Genomic DNA, 16,243 nt, shown 5'->3' with positions numbered 1-16,243 from the left:
CCTTCAGTTCAGATACTTGATGACAAGGAGGAAACCCCTGCAGCCTTTTTCAGTCCAGTGTCTCAAGGTAGTAGGTGCATTTTCTATGCCATGATGCGATTCTGTATGGTCCCTCCCAATTGGGTCCGAACTTCCTATGAGAGGGGTCTTTGGTTGCGCCCGTCACTTTTCTCAAGACGAGGAAGTCCCTGCGTTTCACCCTGGAGTTGTAGTGCCTGACCATTAGGTTTTGGTATCGCGCCAACCTTTGTTCCGCCGTCGCTCTGACCTCATCTACCATGTCGAGCTGTAGGCGCATGGCCTTATCATTTTTCCCCTCGTCGTGGTTCGCTATTCGGTCGTTGCCATACACAAGTTGAAACGGTGTTTCGCCTGTAGGTGTCCTTGCCGTCATCCTGTATGCCCATAGTACACTTGGCAATTCTTCTGGCCAGATACCTTTTTCCCTTTCGAGCCGAGTCTTGATGATTTTCAACAATGATCAATTCATGACTTCAACCTGTTCGTTGCCCTGAGGGTGTGTGGGTGAAGAGTAGTGGTTCTTGATCCCAAGCTGCGAGCAGAATGCTCTGAATGCATCGTTGTCAAATTGTTTTTCGTTGTTTGAGACCCGGACCCTGGGTATTCCGTATCTGCAAATGATGTTCCTCCATACAAAACTTTGCACATTCTCTTCCGTGATGGTAGTTAAGGCTTCGGCCTTTACCCATTTTATGAAGTAGTCTATGCCGAGTAGAAGGAACTTCAGCTGCCTGACTGCTATAGGAAATGGTCTCATGATATCGAGCCCTCATTAAGCAAAGTGCCATGGGACCGTCATTGGGGTGAGGTCCTCCGTCGGCTGCCTTATAAGATTTCCAAATCTTTGACATTTGTCACATTTCCTGATGTACGCTTGGGCATCATTCTGCATGGTGGGCCAGTAGTATTCGACCTTAATTAGCTTATGCACTGAGGAGTGCTATCCCGAGTGGTTCCCACACACTCCTTCATGGACTTCTCTCATGACATAGTCTGCCTCCTCAAGGACAAAGCACCTCAGATAGGGGCGGGAGAAGCCCCTTTTGTATAGGACATCTTTGATAAGTACGAACCGTGCAACGTAGACTATCATCTTCCTTGCTGCTTCCTTGTTATCAGGCAATACATCGTCCTTTAGATAGGAGGAAATTGGTGTCGTCCAGTTGTCCTTGACACATATCTCCTACACACTGATTGTATTTATTGCTGGCAAGTTCTGGACAAAGAAGAGTACCTGCCCGAAGCCCCTGCTACTCGCTCGAGATCCAGTCCTGCTATCAAGCCTTTATACTCTGCCTCATTGTTTGTTATTGGGAAGTCTAGTCGAACCACGCAATCAACTTCATCCCCTTCTGGGTTGCGAAGCACTAGCCCAGCTCCTCCCGTATGTTTGTTTGCTGACCCATTCGTATGGATCGTCCACTGGGAATTCCTTTCTGTTTCTTGTTCTTTGTGCATGAACTCAGCAACGGAGTTGGCTAAAACCTGCCCTTTTATGGCCGTACGCGGACGATACTGTATGTTAACTCACTCATCTCGATCGCCCATAGCGCCATTTGTCCTGCCACCTCTAGACTGCTCATCGCTCTCCTCGAGGGTTTTTCTATCAAGACAACTACAGTGTGGGCCTGAAAGTATGGCTTGAGCTTGCGCGTTGCGGTTACCAACGCGAAGGCGAGTTTCTCCATAGGGAGGTACCTCCCTTCTGCCCCTCGAAACACTTGGTTGGTGAAGTATACGAGCCTTTAGGCTCTGTCCTTTTTCCTGACTAGAACTGCGCTGACGGCAGTTGAAGAGACGGCTAGGTAGAGGAAGAGCTCTTCTCCTGGTCTGGGTGGGCTTAGCAAAGGTGGGGAAGACAGGTATGCCTTAAGATCTTCGAACGCTCATTGGCATTCGGTCGTCCATTCAAAGGCCCTTTTTGATGTGCGAAAGAAGGGGAGACACTTATCCGTCGCTCTTGAAACAAATTTGTTTAGTGTTGTAATCTTACCATTCAAGTCGTACCTCCTTGATAGTTTTTGGCGGAGCTAGCTCCATGATAGCCTGAACCTTGTCCGGGTTGACTTCAATGCCCCTCTAGGTCACCATGAATCCCAAGAACTTCCCTGTCGTCACTCCAAACGTACATTTACTCGAATTTAGCTTATGTTATAGCACCTCAGGGTCTCGAATGTCTCCTTTAGGTCATCTAGGTGGTCATCCTTTCGTAAGCTTTTGATCAGCATGTCGTCTACATAAACTTCGACATTCCTCCCAATCTGGTTGGCAAACATCTTGTTCATAAGTCTTTGATACGTTGCACTTGCGTTCTTGAGGCCGAATGGCATCACCTTATAACAAAAGAGGCCCTAGCTTGTGACGAAAGAGGTTTTCTCCTGGTCGGCCTCATCTAGCTTTATTTGGTTGTACAGAGAAAACTCGTCCATAAAGCTCAGCACCTGATGTCTTGACGTCGAATCCACCAGGATATCTATCCTCGGGAGCGGGTAGCTATCCTTGGGGCATGCCTTGTTCAAGTCTGTGAAATTTACGCACATTCTCCACTTCCCGTTGGCTTTCTTGACCATCATCACGTTGGCCAGCCAATCAGGGTAGTACACTTCCCATATAAATCTTGCCTCCTACAACTTGCGGACCTCCTCTGCTTTGGCCTGGTCCCGTTCTTGAGCAAACACCCACTTCTTCTGGTGAATGGGAGAGAAATAGGGCAAAAAGTCCAGCTTGTGAACAATGACGGAAGGGTCGATTCCAGGCATGTCTTTATGGCTCCAGGCAAAGACGTCTTGGTTGTCTCTTAGAAATGATATCAAGGCCTGATGGACTGGTAGGCTAACAAGAGTAACTATTTTTGTCATCCGTTCGGGTTTGGTGTCGTCAAGGTGCACCTCTTCTATCCCTTCTACTGGCTCCGCCACTGTCTGCCATTCCTCTACACACATTGCTGGCAAATGGTCGTCCATCTCTAGCACGGCGATATAGCACTCGCGTGCCTCTACTTGATCACCCCATACTTCCCCTACCCCATACTCGGTGGGGAACTTGACCATCAGGTGGTAAGTAGAGGTTACTGCCTTCCATGAATTGAGGGTAGGGCGGCCCAAAATAGCATTGTAAGCAGATGAGCAGTCTACTACTAGGAACGTAACATCCTTGGTGATCTGCTGGGGGTAGTTGCCAACTGTGACGGGCAAGGTGATTGCGCCTAGTGGGTTCACCCTTGTTCCTCCAAACCCAACAAGTGGTGCGTCAGTTGGAATCAACCGTTCTTTACCAATCCTCATTTGCTGGAATGCCGAGTAGTAGAGTATATCAGCGGAGCTGCCGTTATCTACCAAGACCCTATGGGTGTTGTAGTCACCAATCCGTATACTTACAACAAGCGCGTCGTCATGTGGGTGATGGAGATGTCAAGCATCTTCTTTTGAGAACCCGATCATTGGGTCGTCCATGCGCGCCATCCTTGGGACCAAACCTGTTAGTTGGACGTTCTGAACCAATCGGAGGTAGGTCTTGTGCGCCCTCTTGGTCGAGCAGGAAGTTGATGTGCCCCCTGCAATCATTCTTATGCCTCCAACGGGTGGTTTGGGGCGCTCATTTCCCTCTGGGGGCCCTGTTCTTGCGGTTGGTTTGTCTTCTCTTTACTTACGAACCTCTGCAATTTTCCTTGCCTGATTAGGCCTTTATCTGCTGCTTCAAATCGTAACACTCGGAAGTATCATGGCTGTGGTTGTGATGGAAGCGGCAATACTTGTCCTTGGACCTCTTGTTGGGATCACCTTTCAACTTGCCTGGAAATGTCAATGATCCTTCATCCTTTATCTGCATTAGTACTTGGTCAATCAGAAAGTTCAGTGGAGTGAAATTTGTGAATCTCACCGCAGAGGTCTTGAAGCGTCTATCCTCTCGCCCGTCACCCATCCTCATGGCCTTCCGTCCTCTCTCCTGTCTTGCCTCTTCCTACCTGTCTCTCTTTCTTGGCTTTTCTTCTCGCGCAAGCAGCGCGTCTTTCGCATTCATGTACTTTGTAGTCCTGTAGAGCACATCCGACATAGTCTTTGGATCGTTTTTGTATAGAGAAAACAAAAACTTACCCTTCCGTAGTCCATTGGTGAATGCTACCATGAGTATCTTGTCGTCGACTTCATCGATCGAGAGGCTTCCTTGTTGAAACGGGTGATGTAAGACCTTAGTGTCTCGTCCTCACGTTGCTTGATGTTCATCAAGCATGCGGTTGACTTCTTGTATCTGTGTCCCCCAATAAAGTGTGAGGCGAATTGGGAGCTCAATTCCTTGGAGGCATTGATGGAGTTTGGCGTCAGCCTGTTAAACCATACCCTCGCAGGGTCCCTTAGTGTAGTAGGAAAGGCCCTGCATATGATTTCATCTGCTACGCCCTGCAAATGGATGAGGGTCTTGAATGTCTCCAAGTGGCCTAACGGGTCCTTCGACCCGTCATAGGCCCCTATCTGCTATATACGAAACTTCAGCGCTAGAGGGAATGAAGTGACAGGTGCGGTGAAGGGTGAATCCGTCCTGTGCACCAGATCGTCAAGATCATTTGACACCCGCCCTTTGAGGGCGTTCATCATCAAGTCCATCTGCTCCCTCATCATTTGCATATCTGCGACCAGTTTCGGTCGGGTAATGTCCGTGGCCGTCAGTTTGCTCATAACATTATTGCCTTCTGGCCCTTCTCGATTCTGTCTAGTGTCGTTGTGCTAAAGGCTGTTACCTTCCTGCTCCCCCTCTTGGTCCTGAGGCTCCACGTCCCTTTGGTGCTGTTGCTCTTCCAAGTCATGGTTTTGCTTGGTAAGGCGTTCGACTGCCGCTGCCAGTGTCTGAATCTGTTTCTCAAGAACCGCGGTACGTGGTTCGTTTCCTTAGGCATTGGTGTTGGTTGCCATCGAGCGAGCAAGCACAATGCAACCTTTTTGTCCGGGTAATAGCAACACGACTTACCTACTCTTTCCCACAAACGGCGCCAACTGATGATGTTAAAAATCATCAGTAAGCTACATAGTCCTCACGTGCCCGAAACAACACCTGTACAACACCAAAAAGAAAAAGACCTCAAGAGAGTACCGGTGTGATATCGGCCTAATACCCTCCGAATGTTAAGTCAGAGAGATTGTCACAACTCTAGAGTATCTTATTTTATGAAGGTTTTGGCCTTTTTATAGTAGTGGGGAACCGACCTTGGTGCCTTGGGCCAGAGGAATATTTCCTTGTAGAGAAGATCTTCATAAATGCGCGTGATTTAAGGGACCCTTTCCACGTAAGGGTTCTATTGACTAGGGTTAATCGTGGATCACAAGTTACTATCATTTGAAATTTCCTTGGGAGCCAAGTAAGCCAAGTCATTGCCACGTGGCGTATTTGGCTCCGTCGACCTCAGTGTCCGTTCGGAGGGCTATCTGTCCACTTCAGGCGATCCGTTCTCCTTGGATCATCCGTAAACTAAAGGTGACCCGTCCCCACTGATTGTCCGTCCACCTTTAAGGGGTTTTGTCGTCTCATGCTTTTATCTGTCGCCCTAATGATGCTATCTATCACAGGTCTTTGTAAATTCTGACCGTCTACTTTAATTCTACCATCTTCAGTGTCCATAGTATTGTGTTTATTTTAATTAAACTCGAATTTTTGAAATTACCAAGTGCAGTGTAAATATTTTTTTAGGATAAATAAACATGTTAGTTTAATTATAATTATGTATATAATTTTTTTTACAAATATAAATATATTTTAAAATCATTTCAAATCATTTAAGTTTTCTTAAGGAACAACTTGGTGGTTGAACATTAAGGCTGTGTTTATTTTGGCTGAAAAGCATTTCAGGAAATCATTTTACACCAGGCGCCGTGTTTGGTACGCTCAGAAAATTGGGTCAACGGAAATTATTTTACGCGTTGACCGTAAAATAAGCCTCCTCACCCGGAAAACCATTTCAGTTTTTATTTTACCTTCAAATCTCATTTTACGGACTGAAAACAGGGAAAGAGAGAGAGCACGAAGAGAGGGAGAGAGAGAGAGAGAGAAAGAGAGAGCACGAAGAGAGAGTAGAGAGAGTGAGATCGAGCTCGCGCCGTCGAGCTCAAACCACTGCCCCAAGCCCAGGCGCGCCGTCGAGCTCGCACGGGCGAGATCGAGCCACGATATCGCACTATAGAGCTTGCACTGGCGAGATTGAGGAGCGAGATCGCTGGCGAGATCGCATGTCACCGATCTACAACCCACCACCCACCCCCATCGTCGCTACCGCCTCTAGATCGAACCACTGATCTCGTCGCCCAAAGCCCCAAGCTCAAACCACCGCCTTTTAGATCGCCTCGTCCTCCTCTGGGTCAGATCATCTCCTCTCGATCTCGTCATCCGCCACTCGCCGATCTGCTTTCTCTCTCTCTTTGATGTCTGATTTTTTTTTTTTTTTTTGTGGTGGTGTGGGTGGTGGTGTTTTGGTGGTTTTTGTGTTGTGTGGTGGTGGGCTTTGTGTGGATGGTGGTGGATTTTCTGTGGATGCTGGGGTATTGGTGGTGGTGGATTTTTTGATATAAAATTTGTTTGGAAGCTGAGAAAATATGAGAAAGTAGTAGAAAATCTGCATTTTCAAAATGTTACCAAACACTTGAAATTATTTTCTAATATAATTTTTAAAATACAACCAAACACTATAAATTATTTTCCTTTCTTAAACATATTTTCACCTGAAATTATTTTACACCCGAAAAATATTTTACACCCGAAAAATATTTTACACTAAAACAAACGCAGCCTAAATAGAAAAGCTAAAAAGAGCCAAAAGTCAAAAAGTCTTTGCTTAAGATTACACGGCTATAATGTCGAGTAATGCAAAATGGACTGCCCAATGTTCCTCTTTGCAACAGGTTGAACATTATTAGCAAAAGACTACAATTTTTGTTATAATTCATGCGGCAAGTTGTTTTCATACGGCGAGTTAAGTATTGGTTGATGGGTCAAATCTGTGAATTGTGGCAAAAGTTTTGTAATTTGTTACGGTTCTTGAATTTGGTTTCTACTTTCTACCGAATCATCAACCTTGAGTTACCATTATCCATTTCAGTCTCTCGTGTTATCCAACCAATTTCCATTGCCAAATTCCAAGTATGGCGTGGGCTCTTGTGTCTACTATCAAGGACCAGCTTAGTTCTTTCATTACTTCAGAGTTCATGGCGATTGCAAATGTCAAGGAAGAAGTCCAAAAGCTTGAAAGTAAATTCTACACCATTCAGGCGATGCTCAACGATGCAGAGAAAAGGCAAGTAAAAGAGAAAGCTGTGAAGCTCTGGTTAGATAAGCTCAAAGACATATCCTATGAGATGGACGATGTATTGGACGAGTGGAACACTGTCATGATCAAAGCTGAGGTTGAGAAACAAGAAAAACAGGAAGAAGAAAAAGAAAAAGCTGAAACTAGCACTGCTAAGAAGAGGAAGGTATGGCCCCTCATCACCTACTTCAATTTCTCGGTTTCTAATACTTTTTAGCATCGTGATATTGCTCATAAGATAAAAGAACTAAACGAAAAATTAGATGAGATTGATAGAGAGGGAGAGATGTACAAGTTTGTATTGATTAGGGGCAATGAAGAAGTCGAGAGACCAAGAACTACTTCCTTTGTTGATGTGTCTGAAATTCTAGGGCGTGATAAAATTAGGGATAATCTAGTGATTATGGCAAGGGTAGTGAAGAAGAAAGAATACCTCATGTCATCTCTTTAGTGGGTATGGGTGGTATTGGAAAAACAACACTTGCCCAACTAGTCTATAATCATCGTCTGGTGCAGGCCAATTTTGACAAAAGAATATGGGTTTGTGTTTCTAAACCTTTTGATCAGTGTACGGTTGCAAAAGCAATCCTTGAAGCTTTAGGAGGCCATGACTCCAAGATTACTGAATTGCAAATCTTATTGGACACAATTTGTGAATTGATTGAGGAAAAGAATTTTTTCCTTGTCTTTGATGATGTGTGGACTGAAAACTATGCAATGTGGAAGTCATTTAGAGATGCATTCAAATATTGTGGTTCCCAAAGTAGTAAAATTCTAGTGACCACACGTAAATATAAAGTTGCAAAGATGATGGAAAGTGCACACATTACCAATTTGGGGGTATTGTTCGAAGAAGATTGTTGGTTGGTGTTTAGTAAAATAGCATGTTATGGTAAGAATTATGAGGAGTGTAACCAACTAGAAGACATTGGCATGGAAATAGCGAAGAAGTGTAAAGGCTTGCCACTTGCTGCAAAGACTCTAGGAAGTCTATTACGCTTCAAGAGGAGTAGAGAACAATGGGAGACAATTTTGTGTAGTAGTTTGTGGGGAATGGAAGATGTTGAAAGAGGTCTTTTTGCACCGTTGTTACTAAGTTATTATGATTTGCCTTCACAATTGAAACAATGTTTCTTATATTGTGCTGTCTTACCAAAAAATTATGTATTTTATATTGATAACTTGATCTCTATGTGGATGGCACAAGGATATATTGACTCAAAAGAAAATATGGATATGGAAATCATAGCAAGAGAATACTTTGAAAATTTAGCCATGCATTCTTTCTTTCAAGATTTTGAGAAAGATGAGGATGATGTCAAGATAATAAACTGCAAAATGCATGACATAGTGCATGACTTTCCGCAATTAATGTCAAACAATGAATGCTTCACAATCAATAGTCATATGGAGTTAGGATTAGATTATAAAAATGTTTGCCATTTGCAGTTAAAAATTCTCAGAGTAGCCAAATTTCCAGAGTCCATTTATAGTGCAAAAAATCTGCGTACCCTCATTTTTGAATATCAAAGTGATTATAACTTGTCTAATTTATTCCAGAATTTTAGATGTTTAAGAGCGTTAAGTTTGTATTGTCAAGGTGATACGTTAAAGGAACTTCCAAATACAGTGGAAAATTTCATACATTTAAGATATCTTGATTTGATTAATTATTGTGGAGACAGGTTGCCTGAAACCATATGTAATCTATGCAATTTACAATTTTTGAAGATTATAATTCGAAGCGACATGTTTGGAAAATTACCCCAAGGCATGGGTAAACTTATTAACCTAAGACAATTTTTTTGTATTTCAACCACTCAGGGTTAGATTCAGAGTTTCCAAGAGGGTTTGGGAGATTGATTTCTATTAGAACAATAAGTCATATCCTTGTTAGTGGTAAGGATGATAGCAAAGGATGTAAACTAGGAGAATTAAAAAATTTGAACCACCTTCAAGGGACTCTTCAAATAAAAGGCTTGGGGAACATGGTAGATGCATGTGAGGCCAAGAATGCACAGCTCAAGAAGAAGATAGGCCTTCGTACTTTGTCCCTAAGGTTTAACGGATGGGATTGTCAGGATACAAGAAGGGAGAATGATGTATTAGTTCTAAATGCCTTAGAGCCACCTTCACGCTGGGAAGATTTACGCATTGAATGGTACAATGGCACCACAATGTTTCCTGATTGGATGATGTCATTGACCAAATTAAAAACACTTACTCTGGATGGCTGCCTAAATTTAGGGCGTTTAGCACCTCTTGGAATGCTTCTGTTTCTAGAATCTTTAGCTATGGAGAACTTTTTTTCATTAAAAAAGGTGGGTGTTGAATTTTTGGGAATAGATTCAGAAAAGAAGAAAGACCTACTAATAGTATACCCAAATTTGAAATCTCTCACATTTGAATAATTTTATGAGTGGGAAGAATGGACTGGGATTAGAGGAGAAGAAGAGGAAGAAGAAAAATGTATTGCTACTATAATGCCAATTCTTCAATACTTGAAAATCTGCAACTGTCCAAAGTGAAGGTCGCTGCCGAACTTCCTTCTTGCAACTCCATTACAAAAATTGGAAATCACATACAGTCCAATTATCAGCAAACGTTGCGAAAGAGGGACAGGAGAGGACTGGCGCAAGATTTCCAACATCCCAAACATCCAAATTAAGGACGAGTATGTGTAAAGAGATGGTTATGAAGTTAACTTAGAGGTAACTTCTTCTGCTTTTTCTTCTTCTCGTTGGGCTTCTTTTTTTATTTTGCAAATAATAAAAAAATATATATCAATTAAACATCCTGATTGATTACAAAATTTTGCAAATAGACGGTCAGGAATTTAACCCAGAGGTAACTTTTCAACTTCTTCTTCTACTTCATCTGCTCCATTTATTAGAACAACATGCTAATTGTCATCCTACTCAGCTCTCAAGATTCCCTTGAAAAACATATTGATCACGACTTTGGCAAATAATTTTATCAGATTTAGGCCAAAATCACAAGACAATGACAGCAACGGTTCAATCTTATCTACTATATGCATTAAACAGCAAAATTCTGACGCTTAATTTATAAGAGTCTAGCATTTTCTCATATCAATTATAAGCTCAATGAAAATTTTGAAGTTCTTTAATGCATTAATAAAATATCTTAGTTTCTTAATATCTTTAAATTTTATTGAATCTATGAACTGATTGAAGTGCTATGTACATGGATTCAAACTTCTTCAAAGATAAACCTTGGTTTTGAAACCTATACTCCTGTAATTGCTAATTCTTAGCTCTTGTAAATTTTGAAGCTGTATTGTCTTGTGGCCTAATGAAGTATGTTTTGTGGGAAATCAAATTTTTGTGATGAATATCTAGGGAAGTACGCTTTGTGAAGAATCAAAGTTTTACACGTTGATGCACATTTGAGAAAGGTTCACAGAAGTGGGTCCTCTTATCATTTTATAATGGAAGCAAGGATGTGCATCATGGAAGATATCTTGTGTAATCCATATTATATGGTGGCAGATGAAAGGTGAGCTAGGTAATTGACCAGTTTTCAACTCATGTAACTTCCAGCCTCATGTTTTAGGGTTCGAAATTAGTTTGCTAATTTTCATTGTTTGGTGTAATACATTTAGGGGAATGATGAATACAAGGGCGTGCGGATTTGATTTCTCACCTTAGTGAATGTTACCACCCGGAGTGGAGGGGATGTGATGAAAGCGTTTGCTTTTCTTTTTACAGTTGGTAGTCACCAATGTGTGCAAGGAAAAAAGAAGAAGAAGAAGAAGGCAATGAAGCCATATTCCTATTGTTTTTCTGTGAGCAGTTCAATTCTGATTCACCAATAGGTAAATCTATATTCTTCTTTTTCTTCTTCGGACGCTATTGCATTTGCTTTTTAAATCATGGACAACTTCTTTTATATCCAACCCTTAAGGGCCTTGGAATGTTTTGGTCTCATTCAATCAGACCATCGTGCAAAATGTTCTGTTCTCATTTGATCTCATTCAATCTTAATGTCATGTACAAAAGCCCCATTACTTATAAAAAAAACATGGTGCAAAAGCCCCATTTTATCACTTCAAAGATTCCGCAACAAGCTTAATTTTTAATCTTGCTTCCTTTAGTAGTCCATTTGATTTCGTTACATCTGAAAATCTATAATTTTGAGTGCTTGAATCCTTTTTTTATATTCAACGTATGACTTTTATTAATGAGATGATTTCTCCCAATTCTTGTAGTCATGGGCTATTGCCCCGCACTTTCATTTAAAATCCAGCTTGTCTTCATATTTATTAAATGATATTAGATTACTAGTGTATACTCTTTGTGATCCAATTCCTCTAGAGCTCTTAGGGTATAAATTCTAATCTCCTAAACTTTTTAGGATACTCTATTACATAGAGTTCTTTTAATTTTGACTTTTCATTTTATAATAAATGGTTCAAATGATGCCATATCATTAATTCATTAAAAAAAAAAAAACCCTTAAAATATGAATGATACATCAGCTATTATGAAAAACTAATTTACACATCAAATTTTAAATCATTAATTAATTTGAGATTTCCAATATATACATATATATTGGTTACAATGGTAAAAGTACTTGGTCATGGAAAAGAAAAGTTCAAAGTAGAGAACTAAAACATTATCAGCCACAAAGTAACCAAGGACGTTGTGGGGCACCAAACTTAGCAACTATCGATCTAGCTTTGAAAACCTTCAAGAGAAAAATTAGACTCTCAGAGAGTTTCTAGAGCTTTTGCCATTAAAAATGTGGAAGTTAGTAATAATGCAAAGTATCCTAGGATCTAGAGGCTACCATTTAGAGTTCCTTCAATCTTAACAATTCTTTATATTGGATGTGAATTTTAGAAATTTCAACCATCTAATTGCATGATTTTATTATATCATTCATGCTTGCAAAATTTCAAAAATATCAACAATTAATAGCTATGTCATCAATCAAAATGTTTAAATTTTTTGTAGTCTAAAATTATGCATAAAAAATAAATAAATTGATCTAATAGCAAACTACCATTCGATTTGAATAAAATTTGACGTGAGTGTTAAGAACATAAAAACCATGCAACCTAATAGTTAGATTTATAAAATTTATATATAATAAAAAGATATAGGATAAATTTGAAAGGTTGCTTTTGGAATTAGTCATATATTTTGTTACTTTATATACAAATTTTCTTAAAGGAGAATAAATTATTGCATTAGCAGTTTGACCTTCTTTCATTACTCATGCTTCTTTATTTATTTATTTTAGTCTTTTATTTTACTTTTATAAGCTTTGACTTTGACCTTTTAAAAGATATTAATAAAATATGAATAAATTTTGTTTTCTTGTAGAAAGAAAGTTTGCATATAAAAGAAATGATAGTCCATTAATTATTTTATAATAGAAAAAATTCGGGTAGATTTCACTAATATATTCTAAGGTTTTGGCTAATGCCAACCAGGTCCAAAACTTTTTAAAACTAGTTAGTTTTATCCCTAAAGTTAAAGCCAATTTAGTCCATAAACAGTTAGTTGTTTTTTCTCAATTGTTTTAAGGATTAAACTGGTTAGTTTTGAAAAGTTTTACATTAAAAGAGAAGATGGTGGGGACAGACCAAATTACTATGAAACACTAAGGGTATATTTGGTAACTGTTTTTTCCTCTTATTTTCTATTTTCAAAAATAATTTTCTATTTTTGAAACTAAAAAACTTGTTTGGCAACCAAAAACGGATAGAGAACAAAAACTATTCTCGAAACACAATTTGTGAAGTAAACTAAAAACATGTAAAAGACTATTTTCAGTTTCTAATTTCAAAAGTCAATAAAAATACGTATTTAATTTACTGAATTTAACTCATTTAATGAGTTATCATTAGAGTTCAAATCTTAATAACAACATATTTTAGTATTTTCTATTTTTTTCTTCAAAAAACTATCTTTTTTAATTTCAACTAACCAAACATATTTTTGATTTCAAAAATACAAGAAAATTGTTTTTTCTTTATATTCTCAAAAACAAGTTTTTTTTTAAAATAGAAAACAAAAACTGTTACCAAACATAACCTAAGTGTTCGTTTGGATGTAGATTAAAATTATAAATTATTTCACTATTTAGCTTATTTTTACTACTATTCAGCTTATTTTTGCTATTATTCATGACTTCACTGCACTTTTTGATACTATTCATGGTTCTATTGGACTATTTCAATTAACTTCTACCTTTATCTACAACTAGTCTCATCACACGCGCTTCGCGCGTGCGATGAGATTTTTCTTTTTTAGTAGTCCTATTTTGTTAAAAAAACTGTATCTAATTATTATATATATATGATTTTTATTTTAAAAATCTAATTTATAAGTGAATAAATTAATTTAAAAATTAATAGGAGAGTGGTCCTATTTTTTAGTGAGAGTTGGAGTTGCTTTTTTACCGAATTGTCCTTTAATTTTGTCTCTACTTAAACATAAGACTGTAGGGGTATATTTGAACTAAAAAATGAGTTTTTACCGGATTGTCCTTTAATTTTGTCTCTATTTAAACATGGGACTATAGGGGCATTTTTGAACTAAAAAAATAAGAATCCAAACAGAGGAAGCCCCTTAAATAGTAGTATAGATACTTTCAATAATAAATTTTTAGTTTTCAACAAAATAAATAATATCCAATCAGATTTTAAGTTAAGAATCTATTTAGATACCGCTTATTTTACTAAAAATTAAAAATTTATTATTAAAAATACGATAGTAAAATATTATTTTACTACTATGGCTGCGTTTTTCAGTTCTAGATGGGCTATGTACAGTACCCAAGGACCACTGAAAAAATGCAACGCAGACAAATTAGTACGCATTGACATTAGTCATTTTTGGGTGGGCCATAATGTTTTTTATGCCTCTAGGGAGCACTTGTGTCCATTTGGATTTTTTCTTACCCTCTAGTTGCTGTGACAGGTGTAGCCAATCTAAAAACTTACGAAATATCCAGGTCTTCATGACTAAGCGTCTTCAACCTTTTGCAATCTTTCGGTAATTGGTTTATTCAGCCAAAAAAAAAAACACTTTCTGTAATTGGTTCAAACTGTAGACTTTATGGTTTTGGGAGAGAACTCAGTTCAAACTTCAAACTGTAGATTGATGTAGGATAATACCATAAACTTCCACATGAGAAGGTGGTGTTTCTGTCGCTTTGGAAAATCTGGACCACATGAGAAAAAAGAAAAGAATAGGATGGATAAAAAGAAAAGTTGTTCGGTGGGAAAAAAACAAATGGATAAATAAACCGATAAGGTTGCGTGTGTGAAAGCGAGTCATCAACGTGGCCTATCCAACTTTTGCACACTATTCAATTTATTAATACAAATAATAAAATAGCTCAATGCTTTTTCCTTTGGATTCCATGTGTCCACTTTGAAGAGGACCCCTTTTTTGTTACCATATATTGAAGAGGACCTGTGATTTGATTGATGTATTCTACGTCATTGCTTATGATATAAGTTACATGACTAAAGCATATCCAAAAAAATAAAGAAAAAAAAGTTACATGACTAAACGCCTACCACAGCAAATTAAATTATTTGTAATCTTTTTTATAGTTTCATAAATGGGAGTGGTTGATCTGAATTTATGATTTATAATTAGAACTAGTTTGTACCTTCAGCATATGTATGAATATATTAAAAAGATATACATTAAAATGTATAATATAATTCTTATATATATAATTTAAATATTATTAATATATAATTATTCTTAAATTTTGTTAACTTTTTAAAAAATATTGTAAAAATATTATTAGGTAAAAAATGTAAATTATCTATATTTATTTATTAATTCTTAATTTTTGATATTGTAAATAACTTTTTTTTTCTTTTGTTTTTTTTATAGTTCTTTAATTCTAGACTCTGTGGTTTTTTTACTCAATAAATCATTTGGATGAATATTTATAATGTGGTCTCACATTTGGCTTCAAAATTAAGAAATAAAACTCTCTAAAAATAAATAATTTAGGACACATGGCATAAAATTAGACTTTAATTATAGAATCTAATTAGATCTAAGATTTACCTATTAATATATATATATATATATATATATATATATATATAGATTTATGGTCTTCTTATAAAAAAATTAAAAGAGAAATTTTATATCTATAACATTTTCATAATACATTCACAATAAATTCTAAGTGACAGGCTGTTACCAATTGTTATTGGTAGGGCAAAAAGGTCATTTCAATGATAGGTTCAAATAATAACCAATGACAACTAACCATTTATAATTTGTTATAAAAGTGTTGTGAAAATATTATGGATGTATCATTTTCTAAGTAGAAACTTTAGGAAATATCCACTAATTAAGTTACAAGACTTTTGGTGATTTGTATTTTTTTTTTTTTATATCCATCTTTATTTCATTATCCTATGACCATTTAAGGGTTTTTTGGGAGGGGGGGGGGGGGGGTTGCATATAATAGTAGAACAAACAACAAAGAAGTATACACAGAAAAAGAGTACTTTTTTTTTTTTGGTTGAGAAAACAGAAAAAGAGTAACTAAAGAGTTTTATGAACACCCATTTTAACAAGATATATTTATATTTTATTAGTATTCTCTACTTTATTTGGTAATCAAGATTAATTTTAATAAATTTAAAGGCAAGTTTAGTGATTTAAAGGTTTTTATCATTTTGAAGTCCGTTATGGATTTTCAAATTTTAACAAAATAATTGGGGCTAGTTGCTTGTATTTATATTTTATTAGTATTCTCTACTTTAGTTGGTAATCAAGATTAATTTTAATAAATTTAAAGGCAAGTTTAGTGATTTAAAGGTTTTTATCATTTTGAAGTCCATTATGGATTTTCAAATTTTAACAAAATAATTGGGGCTAGTTGCATGTATTTATCTTCATTATTTTATAACCCAAAATC

At 37.6% G+C, this 16,243-nt stretch overlaps 1 protein-coding gene and 1 pseudogene across 1 annotated transcript; one reads left to right on the top strand and one right to left on the bottom strand.

Moving 5' to 3' along the window:
* Nucleotides 1-2,645: 2,645 nt before the first annotated feature.
* LOC142609022 (uncharacterized) lies at nucleotides 2,646-3,948 on the bottom strand. Its single transcript, XM_075780667.1, has 2 exons — nucleotides 3,773-3,948; nucleotides 2,646-3,363 (listed from the first exon to the last, which is right to left on the bottom strand). Exons 1-2 carry the CDS (start codon nucleotides 3,946-3,948, stop codon nucleotides 2,646-2,648), a joined length of 894 nt encoding a protein of 297 aa, XP_075636782.1.
* A 2,977-nt stretch (nucleotides 3,949-6,925) lies between these two features.
* LOC142610097 (disease resistance protein RGA2-like) lies at nucleotides 6,926-11,244 on the top strand (annotated as a pseudogene).
* Nucleotides 11,245-16,243: the final 4,999 nt, after the last annotated feature.

Source organism: Castanea sativa, chromosome 9, assembly GCF_040712315.1.
Source record: "Castanea sativa cultivar Marrone di Chiusa Pesio chromosome 9, ASM4071231v1".
NCBI classification, from domain to species: domain Eukaryota; kingdom Viridiplantae; phylum Streptophyta; class Magnoliopsida; order Fagales; family Fagaceae; genus Castanea; species Castanea sativa.
This window is presented reverse-complemented; position numbering and strand designations above follow the sequence as displayed.